The sequence below is a fragment of the Strix uralensis genome, chromosome 4 (genome assembly GCF_047716275.1).
Source record: "Strix uralensis isolate ZFMK-TIS-50842 chromosome 4, bStrUra1, whole genome shotgun sequence".
In the NCBI taxonomy this organism is placed as follows: Eukaryota; Metazoa; Chordata; class Aves; order Strigiformes; family Strigidae; genus Strix; species Strix uralensis.
Window position 1 is genome coordinate 110,300,125 of NC_133975.1, and position 24,335 is coordinate 110,324,459.

The 24,335-nt window shown below is 38.2% G+C and overlaps 1 protein-coding gene across 3 annotated transcripts in view; it reads left to right on the forward strand.

The window, feature by feature from the left end:
* The window catches only part of TSHR (thyroid stimulating hormone receptor), a 68,615-nt gene that overhangs the window by 25,298 nt on the left and 18,982 nt on the right, over positions 1-24,335 (forward strand). For 2 of the 3 annotated variants that reach the window (XM_074868542.1, XM_074868543.1), the window contains 4 exons: positions 13,930-14,004; positions 15,181-15,255; positions 18,746-18,823; positions 19,811-19,879. In XM_074868542.1, coding sequence (XP_074724643.1) covers positions 13,930-14,004; positions 15,181-15,255; positions 18,746-18,823; positions 19,811-19,879 — 297 coding nt within the window. Of the gene's footprint in view, positions 1-5,634; positions 5,710-13,929; positions 14,005-15,180; positions 15,256-18,745; positions 18,824-19,810; positions 19,880-24,335 lie in introns of all 3 variants that reach the window. The other variant, XM_074868541.1, reaches the window with a different exon arrangement.

The following is a 24,335-nucleotide window of genomic DNA, read 5'->3' on the forward strand; positions in this document are numbered from 1 at the left end:
ATGGCTATTTGATGAAGGGAACTTCTCTTCCATCTCCCAATTCATTCCCTAGAATGAGGGAGTCACGTAATTTAGAAGGGACCTCAGGAGGCCTCTAAACCATCACCTGCTCAAAGTTGAGCCAAATATAAGGTCCAACCAGATTGCTCTGGGCTTTATCCAGCCTGGTGTTCAGCTTTGTCTGTGTCCACTGTTAACTAAATAAACCACCTCATTCAGCAAGAGGCCCACATTTTTCTTGTTCAGCCTTTTCTTACTAATGTAGCAACGGGAGATCTTCTTGTTTCAACTCCAGCTGAGCTTTGGCTGAATGGCTGAGATGGACTACTGTTTAAGAATTCATGAAACAGTATTTTGAGGGGACATGGAGGTCTGCCTAATTATATTTTATAATTTCATCCAGATGTATTGAAGTAATGACTTTCTAAAATTCTTATAAGTAATTCTTCTTGAATATCTGCATGCTCCCTCATTTACCATCTCAGTTTAATCAGATAGATCGTGTACTGTTGGGGGTGGGGGTGGGGAGGTGGGATGTCCCTCATATGATGTATAGTATCATATATAAACCTGATAAACTTTATCAAATATTATTAAATTTTTATTAAAATTTTATTAAATGTAGAAGGATGTCAACTCTTCTGTGGCTTTGTGACACATAATCCATTGCTTAGATGCTTTTCAGATTTTAAAATTATCACATTGTAATATTTATGAATTTGTAAAACCACAGGTGTTCATCTGAAGAATTCAGTGAACCCTTCTCTAAAGATGCCTAGCCTCCAAAAACTTCTAGTGGCCAAAAGGCTGTTACACCAAATCTTCCTAACTGCCATGTCAGCAGAGGTCAGGAGGGGGTATTCACACTGCCTGTCTGTAGATCCCTTGGTGACCTTGTAGGTTAAGGACACTTAGCCACCTAGTCACTCTCCATGGGCATTACTGAGACAATGACAATCTTTTGCCTGTGCTGTTTGGTAGTAACACTCTGTTGCATGCTTTGATCACATTTCAGTTGAAGAGGAAGGTCAACATTACAATGAACTTATGGCCTTGAATGAGATGAATAGGTGCTTTTGACACATCTCAAGATAATATGTTGGCATCCATGTCAGTTTATTTGGTTCGTGATTTCAAGGCTACCTGGGAAAACAAATGTCAACATCTCCCCCAAATTATTCTTTAAAGAAAATATCTGAATATGTGTTACTTTCCCCCTACTCCACATTTATGTGTAGAAAAATAGCATAAATACAGTTGAATATAGCCGTAACCTACTTAAAATCATGATCTGATGTGGTAGTGTTACACTCTCCTGCTGTGTAATGCCTTCTGGATTACCACATTTCTCTTGTTAATTTTAAAAAGCCTGTGAAGACTAGACAGTGGTTTAACTTTCAATAGTGTCAATGCCTTTCTGGATTTTTCTTATAGCATTACTACTACTACTACAAATCATGAACTCCCACCTTCTTGATATAAATTTTGGGTTAAGGAACCAGTACCCGTATTTTAACTGCTCTAGTGCGTATGTCTTGGCCTCTAATGTACCATTTGCCTCTCCCAGCCCAGAATTTCCAACAGTAATGAAAATTACCAGATCATTCCTTGCTTTGTAAATTCATCTAGAAAATGTTCTGAAGTTTCAGTAGGGTGATAGAGACTGTGTTTACTGTTCCACTTTGTTTTGCTGTGTGGTTTCTACTATATAATTTCCACAAATAAACCTTTTTTTCCTCTGTACTGAATAGAAAATTTAGTTGTCCTCTTTATGAACCTTGTTTGAACAAAAATTTTAGAACTACTGTTTCTCTTAAATGAATGCATATCTATGTACTCTTGATAGCTAGAAGTAGAGATTGTTTCCCTGTGCTGCTTTGTCACAGGAATGAAACAAAAAGCAATTCAATGAAATGCTCAAGTGCAAAGGTAATTCCTGTCAGAAATGCATCAGTGCACTGAAAAGAAAAAAAAAAAAAAAGGCTTTATAAGGTATGCAGATGCAAGAGAAATATCTGGTTTACATCCTTCAAGTTGCAAATACATTAGATCTTGATAGAAGGGCTTCACCTGGTATTTCCTACTGACTTAAGACAGGTTGAACATTCAGTATTTTTAAGGTCAAGGATAAGGAACCTTTTTCCCAGGCTCAGAATGATGCTTTGGGGTCACATTCATGAATACCTCACACCTGACCTGTAGCTCTCTGAGCAGTTTTCTCCCCAGCTTCTCCATGCAAAGTGGCATTCCTGCATTGTGCAGCAGCCCCTCTGTGCACTGTTTTCCTCTGTACAACACAGTGCCTTTTCACACTGGTGCACACTGCTGTCCCACAGCCAGTGCCACCACACAACTCCCTGCACCTAGTGCGCATCTGCGCTGCAGTGCTCCCACACCTCCCCTCTCCCCTGTGCTCGCCCAACTCAGGGCTTCGATTGCCTTAGATGCTCCTGGTTTTCCTCTTGTGAAATACCCCATACGTCACAGAGCTGCCCTCCATCAGCAGCAGAGAACAAAGGCAGCCAGTGGGCAGCAGTACAGCAACACAGGGGATGCTGAGGCTGGAAAGAAGTGAAGAAAGGTAGACAGAGGGAGAAGGAAGAAAATAAGGGCAGGGAGAGGGCCTTATGGCTACTGCCACGTGACAATCTGTTTTAAATCCTGCGTTCTCAGGCTCTTTCTGAATGGGCAATGGTGATTAAAGCGTTATCTTCAAACAGACTTTCTCCGAAGCTGTGCATTTGTTGTTTAAGCTATGACTGTACCCGTGATGGGTGTTGAAGGCATTTTGAAATCCTGCAGATCAAACACAGCTGGTAGGGAGAGGAGGTGCTAAATTGTAACACACCTTCAAAACAGGAATTTAAAGAGCTTTCCCTCTTCTTCTGATGCGACTCCTCCCAGTTCTGATAGCTATTATTTTTATTTCTTGCATTTAACGTGTTGTAGTATGTGTTCATTAGCCAGAGCCCAAAGGTTTTTGGAGGCACTCTCAACACTTGGAAGCAAATGTTTATGCACCATTAATGTATGTTTCTGTTTGACATTCCTGTCAGAGGAGATTTTGAATGTGTTTGTGTGGGTTTTCAGTGTTTATCTAGGTGACACTAAAGCAAATAAAACTACTCATTTCCCTCTGGTTTAATTAATGTAGACAAATACAGATGCTTATGAAGCAGAAAAGTGTAGGTCAACATGCAAAGAAAATAAGCTGTTTCCTTCCCACTTCTGTCCCACAGTGGAAAGATATAAAACTGTAACTCAATCAGCTCCAAGCCAGGCAGTATAGTGAATGCGACATGCAGCATGGTGGGAAGGGAGATGGTGGCTGTAGGGGTGAGGGAGGGGAGGAGGCATCCCTGTTGCTGCTCTTCTGCCTCTTCTCGTATGTGAGAGAAAAGCACTTGCCTGCCTGATATGAGGTGACCCATTTTGATCATGGAGCACACAAAAAGTATTCTCTAATTCCTAGTCCCAGCATGAGGATGCAATGTTTGTTCGTGTTTAATTTCATTTTCTGTCAAGCTCATCTGTATATAGCTGTTTCCTACATAGAATAACTTTTTTTTTTTAATGTGCTACTGGCATAACCTATGTTTTGGTATTTTAAAATGTAGGGTCTGTTAAAATTGAATAATTAATTTTCTTTTACTGAAGCTTCAATTTCCTGGGCAATAGACATTTATTGCTTACAGGAAAACAAAATTAAAGCATCTCACATAAACATCTAACTCTGCAATACTCAGTCACAGAGGTACAGACTGGAAATACTTTCTTCATTGTATTCCTCTTTTACTACCTTCCTTCCTTTTGGAAGAGGCAAGTAGATTTGTAAAAGCAATATTACTGTAGAAAAAGATCTGTTGGTCATACAACCTCTACTAGTTACTTTTCTGGTATGTTTTCAAACACTGTTGAATTCATCTCCAAAGTGACCAATAAAAGTAAATCTCATAAAACTCTTGGAAGAGTTAAAATTAGTTCAGGTAATATGCTTTTAGCTCCAGTCTGGAGAGGACATAAATTCCCTTGGAACAGTTAGTGGTATTAGTCATCCGCTGATTGTTAGAGCATGCGCTGGTCACAATGTATTCTTTCAAATGTTTTAAAACATTTAAAATATTTTTTAATATCCATTGAAAGATATAAAGATTTATCTTCTTTAAAATTTCCACAAAAAATAAAAATCTGATCCATAATTGATTGTATTAAAAAGCCCTCCTGGGTTAAATGATCATATTTTAATTTGTTATTTACTATTATTACTTTTAACACTGTCATTGGAAAAAAATGAAAGAATGTTTAAAATCTTCCCTGTTTTGTTTAAGGAACAGAACACAATTAGAATTGATGTAAAATACCAACTGGATATTTCTTAAGCATGATTCTAGGTCTTTGCAGGTCTACTGATTAAAAAAGAGGAAAGGCATATGATACAGTCTCCTTATTATTACATTTTATTTGATTTTAACATCTAAAATTGATGTCTAAGACCCTTCTAGTCAATTTAATTTTGTGCATTTAAAACAATGATCAAGTTGCTCAGGGTATGTGTAACCATGTAGAATATTAAAAACTGAGTCAGTAACTTTGATCAAGAGTATCTAAAGATAGTACTTAAATATTCTTATATTAATAATAAAGAATATACAAGGCATTCCAATTATATTAAAAGATCTATAGGTTAGAAATATGATATAAAATATAATTAGAAAAGTAAATAAAATACAGGAATACATCTTTTAAATGCTATTCCAGCATTAATAAATGTTAAAACTAAGAGATATTTTGAAAGACAGAAGCAGGTAACTTAACCCAAATAGCAGTAAGTCAGTTAGTTACTTTGAAAATCAGCACTAGTTAGTTGTACTGCAACTTTATTCACACTTCAAAGCCTTTAACAGTAGTTCCAGTATTATCATCCTCCTAATGATGGTGGAGAGACTCTACAGAGCTCACGCTCTCATCACGCTCAGTAGATCACTAGCAGTACAAATGCTACTCAGTCTAAACTGTGTGCAAATATTTCTTAAGTTTGCTGTGTGGTGTTGAGTCTGACCCACATTGCTCCTTACATCCTTTACAACATTCACTGTATGGTTACAGTTTCCCTCTAAATTCATGTTACACCAAGTTTTTTTCCTCAGCAATATCAAAGCATCAGTTGCTCTGATGTTCTGTTTCTCTCTACAGAAATTGCAACAGTTGTTGCAGTGATGGCCCAAGGACCATCTTTGTTTCTTTCCTTCCTTTTTAATTCTTCAATATAGAGAAATATGCTAATTTACCTGCAGGCTACATCCTCTTAGAGAACTCCAAGGTGATCTTAAGTGGGGAAAAGGGAAGAAATATGATTCTGAAATGTGAAATATGGATGTTTGCTTTCATTGCTTAATAGCACTACTGTGTTTTTTTGATTTAACTGTATACTGCAGTGTAGTTTGCATCTAAGGCACCAGTCAAAATCAAAATCCTGTTAAAAGTTCCTCCCTCAGACACTGTCTGTGTGTCTGGCAGTGTCATGGCAGCTGGATGAGAAAAAAAATGAGAGGAAAAATAAAGTGGCATGACGGGCAGTAGCCATGACTTGCCAAGGTCTGAGACTTGTTTCTTTTTCTGTTTGCTCGTGTTTAGCTACATCTCCATAGATGAAACACTTCAGAGTTTGGAGGCCCATTCCTTCAACAGTTTAAGTAAAGTCACTCATATGTAAGTACTGTAATTAAATAAATGAATATGGTGATAAAATAAATTTGGGGATGTGTGGAAAAAACATACATGTTGATGTTTGAGTTGTCATTCTTGTCTCCTTTGTAGCTAAATATTCTTTTTCCCATTTCCTTTCTCTCTAATGTGGATTCAGTCTCTTTTTTGGCTTGTGCTTTCTTTCCCTTCATCTTTTTGGTTCCCTTGCTCTTCTGTATCCTTCCATGAAGTGTAAGAAACCATAGCGAAAAATATGTGGGACTATATTGTGAGCTTGATGGCAAGTTGAAATAAACTGGCAACTAAGAATTACTTCTGTCAAATTACTGAAGGTAAGTGTGAAACAGTAATATAAGCACCAGGAATAAAGTAAAACAGAGTAAAATGGCACTAGCAGCAGACGTGAAGAATAATAAGTAATCATTCTGGATGTGCGCTAGTAAAATGAAGAGGGTTTATCTGGTTATTAAACGGAATGAGAATGTTATGGACAAAGACTCGTGAGAAGTGTTTTTATACCTTTTTGTTCTGACCAGTCCTCACCAAATGATGCACTAGGGCAGTTACAAAAGGCACTCATTCTTGTGATGTGCTCTGTAGCACTGCCTAATTTGCATTACTTTCTACTATCTAAAGGATTGGAGAGGATTATGAGTAGAAGCCTTTTCTCTTGTCCTCCTCCAGTCTCTAACCACCCCCAAAGCACATTTCTATTCCTACCTGGGAGGACAGCCAGTGCCTCTTGCCATAAGTATGTCTCTGTCACGGCCCCCCCTGAAGTCAGGCCAGAGCACACCAGCAAGGTCTGAAATCTGCATTATCACACCCGTGCCGGATCCCAGGTCTGGATGTGCTGTCCATGACTGGAAAGCTGCAGGCCTGGGCAGGAATCAGCAGAGCTCACGGGTACCTACACTCACATCACCTATGGTGCAGGCTGGAGGGCAGGCAGGGTGGGGAGGTGCTTTCCTGATCTGCTATATAAGGGTTGTGGGAATGTGAGACCCCTTATATTTCTCATAAGGCACTACCAAAAAAGAAACTGTACAAAGATATACAAGATATACTTTTTTTTTTTTTTTTCTGTGCAAGAGCCAAAAGTACTACTCAGGACAAGACACTAGAACTCTACTCACAAAAGCTATAGGCAAACCCCAAACCTTTGCAGATATCCCACTAAGAAGGGCTACCTCTACCACTCAAAAGTGCTTACCAAGTTTTTAAAATCTGTTTGGAAGTAAGGCACATGTATTATTTAATCAGGGAGTATCCAGGCATCTGGCAAATTAGGCAGCTGAATATAAGCTGTAAAAGAAAGCAATTTATAAATCTGACCTTTTTTCTGAATTGCTTCCAGAACTCCTCTGATTTGTTAACACTTACTGTTGTTGGGTTTGATTTACTTTCCAAACAACAAGATTATTCAGGGACAAATGTATATGTTGTGCTATGCATTTGTTTAAAGTTCTCCACTTGCATAGTATTTTCAAAGTATTATTGCTAAAATAATACTGGGTAAAGATTATCATAGGGTATTTTAAAGGAGGTTGAAGTTACTCTAATGGTCATTTCTCAGTGTTTCATATTCACAGGTTGTTTTTCATGGACTTTTCATAAAGTGCAGTTTTATGTAAATAATCTTTTTACCCTAATTTAAACTTATACTCACAGTTTCATTTTAAAAACATTTTTTTTTTAAACATAAGAACTTCTTAGGGGAAAATTTAGTGTTTGTGGAAAGGAAGAACTAATTGCCTTGGCTTGAATCAAGTGTTATGTGAATAGGCATCCTGTGTTCTTCATCATTCCTGTCTGCCAAGCCTGTTACTGTGCTTCAGATTTGATCTTCAGCATTCTGTTTTCTTGGTCCTTATTCAGTTCATGCACCTCTGTCCTGACTTTCTGTTCCTTCCAGACCCCAGTTCTCTTTAAGCATAGGTCATATTTTTATGAACCTGTGCCTGTCAAGTGCCGAGCAACTTCTGCAAACTAAGGATACTGATCACCTGCCATATTTTACTGAGCCAGATCTCATTTTCATTGTAATTAATGGCAAAATTCCCACTCTATGAAGATGAAAATCAGGTCCAAGACTTTGTGCTTTTTTTTTTTTTCCCCAATTGTGTTAAATTGGTCTCACAATGGTTTCTTGTTCCTTCTTTTTGTCTTTACTTTTTTTTAAGTATGTCTGTGAGACAAACTTAACATGTTTACAAATTCAGAACTGTCTCTCCCATACAATGGCATAAGTGTTTATTTTTTTCTAGATATAATTGTGAAAATGTCTAATTAGCAGTCAGTGTTTCTGTGTAGTTGTCTTACTAGTAGAGCTGTAGCTTGGTAGCATTACACTGAATAAAAAGCTTTTGTAATTAGTTTCTCAGGAAAACATTCCTGTAGAAGGAACCCCAGAAAAATTCACTCTTTCTTTTCCTCTTCTCTCTGTCTCTGCTCACTCTCCTCTGATCTCTCCTCCTCACTCCAAAAGCTCTTTTCTCTTATACAACCACATGAAAAGCCCTCTCAGCATTTGGGAACAGTGCCAAAGGTTATGGTTCAAGTGGCTTGTTCTCTTATATGTGACACCATTTGGATAGCTGGTGGGAGACTGCTCTCCATCTCTGCAGTGAGCTGTGGTGAGCTGGAGCCAAGGGCCAGGGCAGCTCCACCAGCACTGGGACAGCGCTGCACTTTTCCTGGACAGCTCATGGAGCCAGGTCGTGGGATATGGCACTGCAGAAAGGAGAGGTGGTTTGATGGAAATATCTGAGAAGCAACTGGAGAGGGAGATTGAAGAGATCTGGGGGGACTGCTGTATACCTGCAGTGAATTTCAGGGCACTGGGACGAGTGCTGTGCAGAAAAAAACCTTGTTAAAAGCTGTAGTCTGGAGGTAGGGAATAGACTGTTGGGAGCTCGAGCCAGCAGTGCAAAGGCTTGACAAGTGCATGCAGATGAAATTACATGGATAGTTTGGCTGTAGGTGGACAATAAAACATGGAAGTATATATATCAAGTGAGAGAAGCCAAGGAAGCTATAGGCAAAGTAAGTCTAAGAAGGTAGAGAGGGGTCTCAAGTTATTACAAGAGAAAAAAAGGGCTGATTTAAAACGTTTCAGAACTGCTGATCTGGATATCCTAAGTCTTCATTGGTGTCTCAGCATAACACGATTATATTGAGACTCTATGGCCAGATTTGCAATTTATGGATTCTGGTCTTGAACAAACTCAAGGTCGTGTCAATATTGCAAGGCAGGTATGAAAGATGTTTCAAATGAAATTTAGAAGCCACTTAAATATGCAAAAGTTTGTGCTTTTCTTTAATGTTACTAAATTCATATAGGATGTTAAGTAGCTTATTAATCTTTCTAGAAGTTATCTCATGAATTTATGTCTCGATTAATTCATTAGACTAATATTTGAATAGTTCTTATTAATCATTTCATCTTTAGATTAATTTGGATTTGGAACTAAATATTTATATCTTTGTAACAGAACTAAGTTCATAGTTATTTGTAAGTCTTGACACAGGACTTTATATCAGTAAGTGACTTCCTCTGCACATCTGCAACTTCATTCCCAGAAGATCTCTGAATTGTTACATTGCTGTTGGGTGCAGAATTTAAGCACTGTATGCTGAGATTAATTTGTATTTATAGAGTCTGTCAAAGTTCCATTTCAAAAGTGACTTAAAATCAGCTCTCATAGACACTTAGATACCTGGTAACTAGACTACTAGACATTTTTAAGTATATTCTTTGGCTTTATCTGCATTTTAGGCAGCTAAAACTAATAGTTTTCCTAGAGCTCCTTTTCAAAGGAAACTAACTTTCTAAATCAGTGGGTTTCAATCTTTTCAATTCACTAATTCAGAAAAGCTTGCTGATAAAAGGGCAAACCCTGTCTAATGAATCTATCAATAATCAACTTGCTTTTCCTAGTTTTTTTGATCCTTTGGAAGTAATTCTTATACCACAGCACTCTTGATTACAATTTGGAAATTATTATCATATAACATTTAGGTAACTGTGAGTATATTACTCATGACTGATTAAAAGAAATTGTGAAATCCAGTTTGTTTATCACTATCCTGTTAACTGATGAGATCAGAACTATTCAAGTACCTTTTCTCCTTAGGGGCTTAACTTCATAGGCTCTAATATTGATGGAGCTATTGACACCCTTTAAATCTGTGATTTTAGGGGGGGATTCCTTCCAGTACTCTTGAGATAATGATGTTTGAGTGTGCAAAACAAGGACAGCAGCACAGTTCATGAATGGAACCGAATTTGAAGATCTTTCTCTTTTTCATGCATATGAAATGAGAGGCCACATATTCAGCCAGTCAAGTGCAAGAGGCACATTAGAAGTAGGGAAATTTGGATTTTTCTCCTGATTTTTTTCTTAAGCATAGCATTCACTTTGGTCAAATCACCTTTTACCTTTTTATATCTCTCTCATCTTCTTTCTCATCTCTTTTGACTCAACACTTCTAAGCAACTGGCTGTCTGCTGTTAATTTCTGTAGTACCTGCCACAATGGGCCGTTTTCTTCCTTTTGGGCTTAAGAAACCTCTGTAATACAAAGTACAGGATGAAATGCAAATATAAATACAGTATATATTAAAACATAAGTCTTTCCTAATCACAGCATTACCAATTCAAGGAAATCAAACAGCAGGGACATAAACCTTTCCCCAGTGTTCAGTTGAATCATAATGATTTCCTCATTCATATTATTTAAGTTTTTCTCTGATTACTGTGCCAACTGTCTCATCTGGCAATTTTAAATCTTTTATTCCCAGATTAATTAGTTTTTCTTTTGCCTTTGTTAAACAGCACATGTCCTCTCATGGCCCAGTTACTTAATAAATCAAAATCTGATTGAATCTCATTGCATTATTTTGTGCTTTCAATTTTAGTACCATCTGCAGATTTTGAATTCTTACTTTCAGTACCCTCATCCAAATCATTTATGCAGAATACTATGAATAGCAAATAGCAAAAACGTGATGAGTCTATGGTACTCCAATGCACTACCCATTTTCCAGGCAGAAGGTTGATCTGAACACTGTCTTTCCCTGGAATATGTTTGGTCCACAACAAAAGAATATCTGGCCAGGAAGCTCATGAGTCCAGCATTTTAAATGTAGTCAGTGATGGAAAAAACATGTCAGTTAAAGTTTATGGACAAAATTCCACTGTTGGGAGTGTGATAGCTACATAACTAACAAAATAATTTGAGAGAAGCAAGAGACTGACACTGAGATTTCTTTTAAATACAGAAACCATACTGTTCAAATTAGCTAACAGACATGAATATTTGAATACAGCACTGTGAATATAGCAGTAGTATAGCTATTAATTACATCAGTTTAACACACAAGTAAAAGGTGAATCCTTGTCTCCCTGCAATGCTGGAGTAAACAGAGTAAAAACCAAAGACTTGAAAGGTAGGAACAGAACTGTGTTGTCAGTACAACAGTATATAGAGAGACTGAAGTCTTGGTACCTGTATCTACATACTGATTTATCTACTGTCTTATGTCTCTTTTCCCACTTTTATTTCTCAGAGAACTTGGCTGGGTTGATTTTATCCTGTAAACATTATTCCAGTGGCAGAGGTATCCTTAAAACTGAACTTCCTGATACCTATATTGTGTAGGTTACTTGGCACTGTTAGGGCATGGTAAATTAAATACTACTGGTTTCTTCCCATCAAGTCTCTGCCCAGTAGCACCACTTTTTGGACTGACTTCAGACCAGAACATCACCCACAAAACCTGCACCACCATGCCATCTATACCTGTCATCTTCATCAAATTTCTCTATATAAGTAGCAAGAAGTGCTTCCCCCAGCCCACTGCTCCACAGCTAGTCTCAGGAGGAAGACAGGCACTTTTCTTTCTATATAAGAAAGGCTGAGAATTGTTCCCGCAGAGTAATAAGACCAGTGTCTGGAGCTGGTTTAGGGTAAAGAAACAGAAGCAAACATGCAAAAAGGGCTGTCCCCTTCTGGCAACAGTAAAGAGGCCAGGCAAGGAAAAGTGTGCATGTGATGGGGGTGGGTATGGCTGGGTTCTTTCATAGAAGATTAAATTTTGGTAGGTCTACTGAGTCTAGACAGGGAATTTTGGCACAGTGTGATTGGTGCAGCCAGACTGCCGACTGTTGTTAGAAGAGAAAGAAATCTGCTGAAAAAAAAAAAAAAGAGGAATGACAAAGATTGAGGAAAACTGCATTAAGGGCAGAGAAAACATTTCAGAAAAATGAGGCAGAGTCATGATGCCAGGCAATGATCATGATGGCTGGAGGGGCAACAGCCTCACCAACACACCTACTTCAGAAAGCACCCAGCATGGCCATTGTCATGATCAGTGTCAGGCTGGTTCTTCAACATGTGCAGCCTAAAAAGCCACCTGCAGACCAAGCTGTCACGCAGGTAGAAGTACTTAAAGACATAACTGTGGACAGAAAATGTAAGGAATGAAGTCTGTTATATTTTGCATCAGTATAAAGCAAAGACATACACTATCCTCTATACTGCTGGACATGGCTATACAGTGAATGGTGTCTCCATTTAACATCTCAGAAGGGAGTTACTTTAAGTGACCTGAGCTATCTTTTGGATTTACTGATGAGTTCTGTATAAGTGACAGGAAAAAAAATACAAAATACTGTTAGAGACAAGAAGGAAGTAACAAAAAAAATAGGACATAAAATTATAAGCTAAATAGATGGTTATAAATTGATAGGATAATTATACAAAAATCACAGAATCATCTAGGTTGGAAAAGACCTTGAAGATCATCTAGTCCAACCATTAACCTAACACTGACAGTTACCAACTACATCATATCCCTAAGTGCTATGTCAATGTGACTCTTAAACACCTCCAGGGATGGGGACTCCACCACTGCCCTGGGCAGCCCATTCCAACACCTAACAACCCGTTCTGTAAAGAAATGCTTCCTAATATCCAGTCTGAACCTTCCCTGGTGCAACTTGAGGCCATTACCTCTTGGCCTATCACTTGTTACTTGGTTAAAGAGGCTCATCCCCAGCTCTCTGCAACCTCCTTTCAGGTAGCTGTAGAGGGTGATGAGGTCTCCCCTCAGCCTCCTCTTCTCCAGACTAAATAACCCCAGTTCCCTTGGCCACTCCTCGTACGACATGTGCTTCAGGCCCTTCACCAGCTTCGTTGCCCTTCTCTGGACACGCTCGAGTAATTCAATGTCCTTTTTGTAGTGAGGGGCCCAAAACTGAACACAGTAATCGAGGTGCGGCCTCACCAGTGCCGAGTACAGGGGTAAGATCACTTCCCTGTCCCTGCTGGCCACGCTATTTCTGATACAAGCCAGGATGCCATTGGCCTTCTTGGCCACCTGGGCACACTGCTGGCTCATGTTCAGCCGGCTGTCAATCAACACCCCCAGGTCCCTCTCTGACTGGCAGCTCTCCAGCCACTCCTCCCCCAGCCTGTAGCGCTGCTGGGGGTTGTTGTGGCCAAAGTGCAGCACCCGGCATTTGGCCTTATTGAAGCTCCTACAGTTGGCCTTGGCCCATTGCTCCAGCCTGTCCAGGTCTCTCTGCAGAGCCTCCCTACCCTCGAGCCGATCAACACTCTCACCCAACTTGGTGTCATCTGCAAACTTACTGAGGGTGCACTCGATCCTCGTCTAGATCATCAATAAAGATGTTAAACAGGAGTGGCCCCAAAACCAAGCCCTGGGGGACACCACTCGTGACTGGCCACCAACTGGATTTAACTCCGTTCACCACAACTCTTTGGGCCCGGCCATCCAGCCAGTTTTTTACCCAGCGAAGCATGTGCCCATCAGTACTGAAAGTTTTGTTTAACTTTTCTTCTTTTTAGTCAACTTTGCAGACACAAAACTCTCACCATGTTCAAAGTAATAGCCATTACCACAGGCTATTGCTCTGATTTTAGGACCATGCAGACAAAGGATCCATAATCAAATCTCAGGTGCTTCTTCCACCATTGCTTAAAATAGCCAGTCTCCAGGACTGCATCTATCCAGATTATAACTCATCATTTTAAGATTGCTCAGAATGCATAGCAGTCTTGAGCTAGTGCTAGCTAATACAAAAGCTCATTGCAGGAATTGGATCCCCGGAATTTCATTTTAACATTGCTGATTTCTGTTATGATAAATAATTAAATATTAATGATCGATGTAGTAATGTTCCTCCTTTTTTTACAGTGAAATTCGAAATCTTAGAAACTTGGATTACATAGATCCAGATGCCTTTAAGAACCTCCCACTTTTGAAATACCTGTAAGTATTTAGCACCTGTAACAAGTTGGCACTTATGCCTCACAGATGACTCTTTACACTATAGCAGTTTTGTTTCTTTGCATTTCATTTTGGAACTGATTGCAATGTTTTTCCCTGTTGCTCTATTTTAATGTCAGAAAGCCAGCTAGAGTAGGGGTTGAAACTTTGACTACTTTTGCGAGAAAGGAAAACATGTTCACAAATTCATCAGTAATTTTGCTATTATTCTTATCCATTAAATCCCTGGAAAACACTAACGTTTCCTTGGCAAAATTCCACAGTTAGTTTTCTTCTTATGACAAGTGCTGTCTTACAATATTTTTGTAGGGAATAGTGGGAAGAAGAGACACCCCAGAAATACACACATCTTTCATATTTACTAGAGAGTTATGCAGGGTTTTAAACCATACTTGTCAGCTAAATGTGACAAGCCCATCTACAGACATGTGATTTCACATGACCTCTATGGAAAAAAGAAATCCTGAAGAATTCTCTGTATTCCTATGAAGTTTCTAAAGAGCAGCAGAGAGTAACCAAACCATGAAATTCTAGAATTATATCATAGGAAAGAGAGATGAGAAAGAGAATAACTTCTGTGATTTTGAGTAATGTTTGGAAGACTCTAGAAAGGCGTGTGTGTTTGTGTGTGTGTGTAAAAGAAAGTAGTCCAAAAAATTTTATTTCAAAAGTTGAGAACTATATTTTCTTAAGTTATTTCCACTAGGATTTCAGAAATAAGGAGCATTAACTGCATTCATATTTGAAGGCAGTTTTCCTTTTTAGGGCTATTTGAACAGCTCTTAGCCTCAATGAAAGATAGAGGATTTGGGGGTCCAGACTTGCCTGAAGCAGCCTTAATCTATCAAGTGAATCCAGAGTTATAATTTTTTTTCTCCCTATCCACTTCACAGGCTACTTCCCTTTGCAGATCTGCTTAGCTGTCTTATTATTCTGTGTTCCCATTTTTTAGATTCTATAATTTATCCTAAATCTGGTACTTTGATTTTTTTAATTGTTCTTACATCCGTATATTTTCAACAGTTGATTATAAATGAATTGATTGACAATAAAGAGGATGAAATAACTGTCCTGTGCTATTGAATTATACAAATACATTGTTTGTTGTTGTTCAGTGATCCAGTACATGTAATTCTTTCTGTTTCTTCTCTCTTTCAGTGGTATTTTTAATACCGGACTCAAAGCATTTCCAGACCTCACCAAAATCAACTCCTCTGATGTGAACTTTTTACTGTAAGTGTCCTCACAGCTAGTTAGAATACTGCCATCCTCAGACCCCAAGAAAACCTATAGTGAAGGTTTCTGGCTTGGAGAAAAATATCAAATAAGTTTGACAAAGCACTTTTCCTCAAGCTATATTTCAATGATTATTAGTACCAAATCTAGAAAATGCCAGGTCACCTAGCACTATACATTTGACCTGTATGAGAAACATGGACACAGAAGCACAATTCTCTTGAATTAGCCAAAGCACATGATACACAAACTTCTACAGGCCTTTTGCTTTTATTTTGGTTTTCTAATGGCAGTGCAATACCTGAATTAGTCTGAAGTCAGAATAGTGTGACACACAAGACCTAATCTGACATACAGCCTGCTAATATGAAGTCATCCCATCAACATTCTTCTAACAAATTTGTGCTGACATGGTGAGCTTATATTGCACATTTTCTGATACTACTCTTTGCTGAGATCCTATATTGTTGAATCATAGCCTCTGTTGGCTATCTGCCTTCTTTCTTCTGACCCCCACCCTGAGCACAGAAGGCTCAAGAGCAGTAGAACTGGACAATCTTGAGAGCAACTGTTCATCATTACACCTTTAAAAAGCTCAACATTGGCTGAGCTCACATTTTTAGGAAGATTTTGATGAAGACTTATTTTCTCCAAAATACGTTGCTTCATTTATTAATGTTTTAATAAAGAAAACAGAAAAGGAGCTTAAAAAGCAAATCACCAAAGCTGAGAAATAAATTAGACCTCTTAAGTCACTAAACCAGGAGCACCTTAGTTTCATGACAGCCTTAGTAGTGAGATCAGTTCAGGCTGGCACAGCATGTCTTTAAGAAGGAGGACTACCCATCTCCCTTCTGTCACTCACCCTTTTTTCATAGTACTTGAATGAGTTGCATGCTCTTTTAGACTGACAACATAAGCTTCTATGAACGCACACTTTGCCTAAATGCCCTTGCGGAACCTTACCTGTAAGGTCACATTTCAAGTACAAGTCTATAGTCCCACTGAAGGACCAAAGCACCAAGACTGACACTTGCTGCCTTTTGAGCTAGACCTTCTAGGTGGAGTCATCTGCCATTAACTAAAGTCCTCAGCTGGAAAGAATTGTCCTACTAGCAAGCTTTGCTAATTTAGTTGGGTTTGTTCAGATGAGGCTCTCCTACATAAGACTAAGACCTTCTTCCTTTCTCACACCTTAAAACCCATTTACTTTAACTGACTTAAAGACACACCCCACCCCTTTTTTTTTTTTAATATGGCTTGAAGCAAATTACAGAACAATTTCTTGAAGAGAATAGGAACACAAAGGGGGGCAGGGAGGTTTCCCATTATTATACTTAAAGGTGTTTCAGAAACAAAGAGTTCTGCTGTAAAAAAATCAGGTGTTTCTTAGTATCCAGAAAGCAAAGATGACATCCATCTTTGTGCCCTAATCTGCAATTTAAGTTCAAATTCTCGGTTGTAATCAAGCCAAGGAGGAAGAACAGCTCAGATGAAGACTTGCAGGCTGACACAAGGTAAAAGTATCTTGGTCCCTATTTAGTCCTAGAGAGGAATTAATAATCTTATATTGTAGCAGTGTTCAGCTGGAAGAGGCTTGACTGCTGGATGGGCTAGGTAAAAGGCTATAAAAATTGTAAGTATTATGCCAGAAGATGACTTGCAAAGACATGATTGATGGTCTACTCCAGACATTGTGTCAGTGCTGCTAAGGCACATTCTTAGTCAAGAATGGTCAGTCCCCACTGCATTCATGGTCTGCAAGATGAACCTCAGAGCAATGTAGAAATGCTGGTTGTTTTGCTAAAAAGTCTAGACCTGTAGTGAGCAATGAGATCTTCCCTCCCAAGGATCTTCTGAGACTAGAGGTAAGCCTTGTGCTAACTCATGCTCCATAACCTGGAGCTGCTATGTTTGCTTTGGCTGTAGGCCTCTGAGATTGAAAACTGAGTTAGTCAGAGCTCTCAGTGGGATACACCTACATCTTAAGAGCTACTAGGGAGTTCCTCAAAGACCAAAAGGGCTTTAGCTTAGATTAAGCTCTATGAGATTGTAAATTAAACACTACATTTACTAAGTAGAGAGAACCAAGAATTAAATAGGCTAGATGAAACAAGCAGTTTATACAACCATCTGTATCCTTGCTTCCAACCAACTCAGTGACTTTCAAAGTGGCAGAGAGCAAAAAATTATTTTACTGCTACCTTGAAAATTTTTTATAAAGATCACTAACAAAAAATAAACATGGGACTTATATGCTAAAGACTTTTTAAAGAGTAGACCTGCACTTTCAAGGGAGGTATTTCTAAACATTGTTATTTGATGAAAGATAGCCTTTTTGTTTCTTTCATCAGGAAAAAAACCCCTGCTCTTGAAGAATAATAGGTTTCTAAATTATGAATAAGGTATACCTGGGAAAAAAAACATTCATTATATCACTATTGGCCTTTGAGGTCAAACAACTTACAAATAAATATTTGTTTAGAAAAGTGAACCAATCTGAAAAATGTCTAACCAAAATAACAAAATAGGAAACCACCTACCAGTGAAAACTACTTGGATTGAAAATGGTTGTAGTACAGTTCAGTGTTAGCACATATATATGCACATATCTAGCACAGAAAAGGAATTAAATTGTTCCTGTCACATGGGCAATTGTTAGGACTTCTAGGCACATGGACGTTACGGTGTGGCCTTACTGGACCACATCTAATCCACAAACTGAAGAAAAAAAAAAATTTGCAGACCATTTTGGTTTCCAGACTCTAATACGATTCAGGAAAAAGCAGAAAAAGGACAATCAGACATTTTGCCCTTTGTTTCTACCAGCTTTTTCCTCTCTCTTTTCTCCAGTTTAGTCATAGTAAATCTCTTTAGTTTGTCCCTTTTGTCACAACAGAGTTTTGTTCTGAAGATATATAGCATTTATTAAGACTGCAGAGTGGGAGTAAAAAAGTATTTAAGAAATGACAGCTAGCAAAACACTCATTTGGACAAGACTTGAGAAGAATCCTTAGGTTAGATCACATAAGTTATTTCACTTGTGCTAGATGCAGTTCTGTAACGTGAAATGCCTCTGTCCTGAATAACATATTATCTGATGTTTTATCTGAGCCTAGCTAGAGAGCAGGATCTCAGCTTTAAAGTCACTTGGGCTGGCTCAGTCGATACTGCAGCACTATTTACTTTGCTAATTCTCTGGCTTAGAGACAAGGGACCTGTCTGTGCTGTTAACTACAGTAAACACACATGCTGACACACTTCACCAGGACTATAAAACCCATCTACCTCACAGCTCACTTCCTGGATGCTGGAACATGTTTGATTCTTAATCATCCCACATGTATCTTCTGGCCTTAGATATAACTAAACAAGTTATTCTACACTTTTATTTATTATCAAGGCAGAGAACAATTAATAATAAAACTGTTCTGGAGAAGCTCTGTTGGGCATATGTTTGATTGTGATGTTTTGTCTCCTTTTTCAGCGAAATTGCAGACAATCCTTTCATGACTTCAGTGCCTGCAAATGCTTTCCATGGGCTTTGTAATGAATCTCTAACTCTGTAAGTTCTTTGAATTTAAGTCACAGGCAATTACCTCTCTCAAGCATATGGTATAATGTTAAAAAATAAATTAAAAAATCTCTGTTCTACTCTCTAGTAGTTTGTAAGAGAGAAAAATACAGACAGGTAGTATCCATAATCTAGTTTGCATAAATTTACTTTGTCAGTGATTTGAATAAGGCCTGCTGCCTTTTCTTTAAACTGGCTTGACCAAAGTGGTTTTGCTTTTGTATAACCCTAATGCCAGTGAATGGTTATATTGGAGAAAATTAAAGGGAAAAGTTGGCAGAGTTCTCCTTCCGTAAAGTGACAGCATGGTTAGAACTGTGTCTAACTTTTTTGTAGCCTAAGTGGCACATACCATGAAAACTAATGGGTGAGAAACATCAGAAGAGTCATATTTGAAGGGAAACTGTTAAATAAAATTCAGTTATGCAAGTCAGACTCAGTGTGAGCCACAAGAAAGGGCTGAGGGAAGTGAAAATTATTGTAATGAGTTATGACCTGAAGTAGGAAGAAGAGCAGTAGAATGCAAAAGAATGAATTCTAAAGAAATTCTTTTTAAAAAATCCTTTTACTCTAAGGCAGCAAAAGAATTAATTCTAAAAATTCAGGCAGGCCTGATAGTGAAATCATACCTATTTTGCTAGGTATTAGTTCCTTTAGCCTTCCTTAATCAGTCCTAGCAGAATTTTATTTCTTTTAGTTTGAAGGTGGGAAAGTTATAGCAAAATGTTTTAGTCTAGTTCTATCTTTGCTGTAAAAAGAAGTAAAAGATGGCACACCTGCCACATGGTATTCTTGATTCAACTACACTCAAGAATGCTGCTGGGCACCTGTTTGACCTTGCACTATAATTGCTGCTTCAAGAGATTAAAATTAACCCATCCATAAATGTGCTCTTGACATGAAAATGATACATAAGATGTTAGATATTCAGGTATTGAAGCAACCCAAAAGACCCTTTTTTTTTTTTTTTCCTTGCAGCAAACTCTACAATAATGGTTTTACTAGCATCCAAGGCCATGCTTTTAATGGGACGAATCTGGATGCTATGTAAGTACCAGATCATTCTCTTCTTTCAGTAAAAAAAATACATAAATACTCTATGCTTGTTGGAGGCTCTCAATTACATATCTTACTGTAATTATTTTTAAGGAGCAAAGAGAAGGTATTAATTTCAGCCAGCAATAAAAATATCAGCAGTTAATGTCTTTTGCAGTGAGCTTTCACTTGGTATGTATATTTATAGTTCAGAAATAAAATCATGGCAGGTTAATTCCAATATGAATTTTGTTCTGGTTTGAAGCTACAATAAAATTTCTTTCGATCAGTAACATTTCTAAGACGATTTGGAAGATAATTATGCTTTTTTTTTACTTATAAGTAAAGTTTTACTTTTGTTTTACTTATAAGAGAGTTTATTTTAGGAAGTGTAGTACTGATAATGGTAGCAGCCCTTTCACAAAAATCTCTTACCTGCAAAAAAAAAGAGTGGCATAAGGTGTTGGAAGCAATTCAGAGTAAGTCACTTGCACTAGAAATGAGAGATGGGCATCTCAAAAGAATGAAGCAACCATTTCAGCTTTCCCTTCACCTTCTTATTGTAGTTTCCGGAAAACTAATACTTAGTGAGGGAAAATCCTTTTTACACCATACCCAAAATTATCTGCCTCAATCATTAACACAGAACAAATCTCAATTCCAGAGGCCCCATTCACTTTGGCAGAGCTTACTCTGGTCCTACAGAGGCCTGACTGAAGAATCTGCCTGGCAGTCTCACGAGTAAAGAGATTTTTTCATCATGAGCTCTTAAATTTGACCAGAGAGGCATGAGGATAGATATGATTATTCTCAGTATTTTAAATTGGTCTTGAATTCTGTAAGAGCATCCTTCACATGGTCTTAATCTTTCCAAACTGCCTTTTTTTTCCTTAACAGCTAGCTAGAATTCTTAAATTTTGAAAGGTTGTAGTTAAATTAAAGGTCTGGGATAGGTCTTATTTTATTCACATTAGTTCAGTTACTTTGAACGTTCATATGAGAAAGAAAGTTTTTCATGATGCCACAGAGTTTGCACTAGTGTCCACAGAAATCGCAAGATGTAAAATAGGGCAAAATAAATCCAGTGTCTTGACTGAATCCCTCTAAGCTGTACATGCAATACTTAAAACCTTTCTAAGTCTTAGCTAATACATGAACTGTGATGGCTCTTCCATTTCTTACAGTTTGATGAAACCAGATTGGAGATTATTTTGTAGGAATTTTTTGCTTCTCTGATAGTGTGCCAGTGCAATTGCTTCTGGCCTCTTTGGAATTTTCCTTATTATTAAAGAATAAAGTGAAATGTAGTTTTAGAAGATCCGGAGTCCTAACCATTTTCTTTATTGGGCTGAGTGGACGTAGAGAAACAGAAAAGACATGGTAGTCTGCAAATACTGCTTGCTTACTTTCAGAAGAAGTTTGTAATTAGTGTTCTTTAAAGGTATTTCAGTATTCTTTAAAGCCTCAAGCGTGGAGGGCCTTACAGAGAGATCTGGATAGACTCGAGAGCTGGACAATCACCAACCATATGAAATTTAACAGGAGCAAGTGCTGGGTTCTCCACCTGGGACAGGGTAATCCTGGTTATACATACAAATTGGAGGATGAGAGGCTGAAGAGCAGCCCCACAGAAAGAGATCTGGGGGCTTGGGTTGATGGCAAGTTGATTACGAGTCACCAGTGTGCCCTGGCAGCCAAAAAGGCCAACCGTGTCCTGAGGTGCATCAAGCACATCATAGATAGCCCGTCAAGGGAGGTGATTGTCCCACTCTAAGCTGCACTGGTGCAGCCCCACCTCGAGTACTGCATGCAGCTTTGGGTGCACCTTAAGAAAGACATCAAACTATTACAGTGTGTTCAGAGGAGGGCGACCAAGATGGTGAAAGGCCTCAAAGGCAAGACTTACAAGGAGCAGCTGAGATCACTTGGTTTGTTCAGCTTGGAGAAGGCTGAGGGGTGACCTCATCACAGTCTACAACTTCCTCGAGGGGGGCAGAGGAGGGGGAGGTGCTGATCTCCTCTCTCTGGTGACCAGCCATAGGACATGAGAAAATGCAATGAAGCTGCATCGGGTGAAGTTCAGATTGGACATTAGGAGAAGGTTCTTCACTGAGAGGGTGGTTGGTCACTGAAACAGGCTTCCCAGGGAAGCAGTCATGGCACCAAGCCTGTCAGAGTTCAAGGAGCATATGGATGATGCTCTTAGTCACATGGTTTAGTTTCAGGTAGTCCTGTGAGGAGCTGGGAGTTGGACTTGATGATCCTTACAGGTCCTTTCCAACCTGATATTCCATGATTCTATGATTCTAAGTGAAATCTTTCTAGAAACTGGCTATGATGCAGTAGTTAAGCAAATTAAAAAAAAAAAAAAAAAACCAAAAAACCAAAACTAAACCCAGGCTTACTTTCAGGGCTTTATCTACCAGCAGTAAAAATGAGCTATTACAACAAACAGTTTTCTCCTAATTAAATCATATGACATTTACTTGGAGCAAAGCACCACTCTAGATTTACAAGGCAAACTAAGGAGCTGAACATCAGTGGTAAAGCCTTTATCTATTTGATAATCTGCACTGAAATTTCTAAACTAATTTTCTGAAGTAGTTTGGTTACCATATGTCAAGATAAGGTATAATTTTCCTAATTGCAAGCTTGGAGATTCGTTGTTTCTAGCAGCAGCATTAAGTTAATGCAAAAGACAAACATTTCATTTTCTGTATTCTGACATTTCTAATTTGAACTCCTGTTTATCTACCACTGTACAGCAAAGAAAGTACCTGTTTTCCTCTGGGTCTGATCCAAGGTCCTTTGGACATGATGAAACTAGGAAGGAGCAAAAAGAAACTAAGATAAAATGAGTGAAGGAAAGAAATTTTAATGGGTTTTGAATGATGACCTCGAGGAAGAAAACAAGTTAAAAACGAAACCAGTCAAAAACAATAATTCATTTTTGACAAATCATTCAAAGACTTCATGTTCCATTCACAAATCAGAAGACATTTTGGGAATCTCAGAGGCTACCTTCTACCATGCAGTGTGCCTTTCTACCACTCTTGCAGTATTAAAAGACCTATGTAGTTCAAGGAGGTCAAAACAATCAATGCAGATCTAGGTGTTGAATCATACATAAATGCTTTCCGTTATCATACTGAATAATGGCACTACCTAATAATTCTTCTCATCCAACAAGGATCTGTGTTTTATAGCAAACCACAATATCGCTGTATATGTTTTATAAAGGCAGGGAAGTAAAGAACCAGGAATGAAGGGCCGAATGACACTTATACTGAACAGCGTTCATCTGAAACTTGAATCCCTCGTTCTAACACATCATTAAGGTCCATGAACTGTGTCACTCCTGAAGACTTCTGCAAAGTGGTGTTCCTGCACCAATATTTATTTCTCTAAGGAAACTGGTGAGGAAAGAAGATTTTTTTAAAATGTATGCCAGTGAATGGCAAAATATATTTGTGATGAGCTTTTACAGAGCTGTCTAAATTACTGAAATGGAAAGTGTGCAATCTCAAAATCTAATTACAGAAATAAACTCCAAAAGAATATATTTACTTTGGTATACACTCTGAGGGATCACTTATAATGCCTGTGTTAGCTCAGAGTCAAGATAAACAATGCTGTAGAAAAAACATATGATGAATCCTTAATACTGTTCATTTACCAAAGCATCTCTTTTGCCTGTTCTCCCTCTCTTTAACCTTAATTTCATAATACAACATAGATACATTAACATGTTACATGTCCAGGGCTCATTTAATACTGTAGTGGTGATACTTAGATGTGTGGCCAACATATTATTTTTCACCTTGTTTGTTAAACTCTGCTGCCTCATTTTAAAATCAGAAGCTGAAAGCAAGCAAGCAGATACTATCAAATAATACAAAATTCCATAAGCAAGTAATGCATTCCAACTAGGAACTTTGGTAACTTGGTTTTTAACTAAGTGATCCTTTGAAAGAAAATTTTGCAAAACCCTTTTTCCCTAATCTGGCTGTTCATTCTTATTCCATCACTCCCTGTGCTGATAAAATTGGGTTGAGGGACTGCACTAAAACCTTGTCAGTGAAATAATCCAGTTTAAAACAAAAAATACCGAGAAAGGTGTGTCCAGCTACAATATGGGGGATGGCATGAATGACCTTGGACTATGGAAGAAGACAAATAGCAATATTCTACACTGAAAAAAAGAAAGGTATGTGGAACTATATGTTAGTTGAAGTAGCTGGTCAGCATTTTTCATTCATATCCTTTACACCTAGAAGAAAATACACTTTTGGTAAAAATATTTTGTAAAAATGTCTTAGACCTTTCAGCATTTTTCAGTTTTTCATCTCAGTTGAAGATTTTGAATATTCAGGATTTTGTTTTTCTTTTGCCATCTCATGCTTTTCACATTTGCTCTGTATCTCCAAAATGGTGTCCCTAAAGAGCTCCAAGAATGCCCTCAAAAATT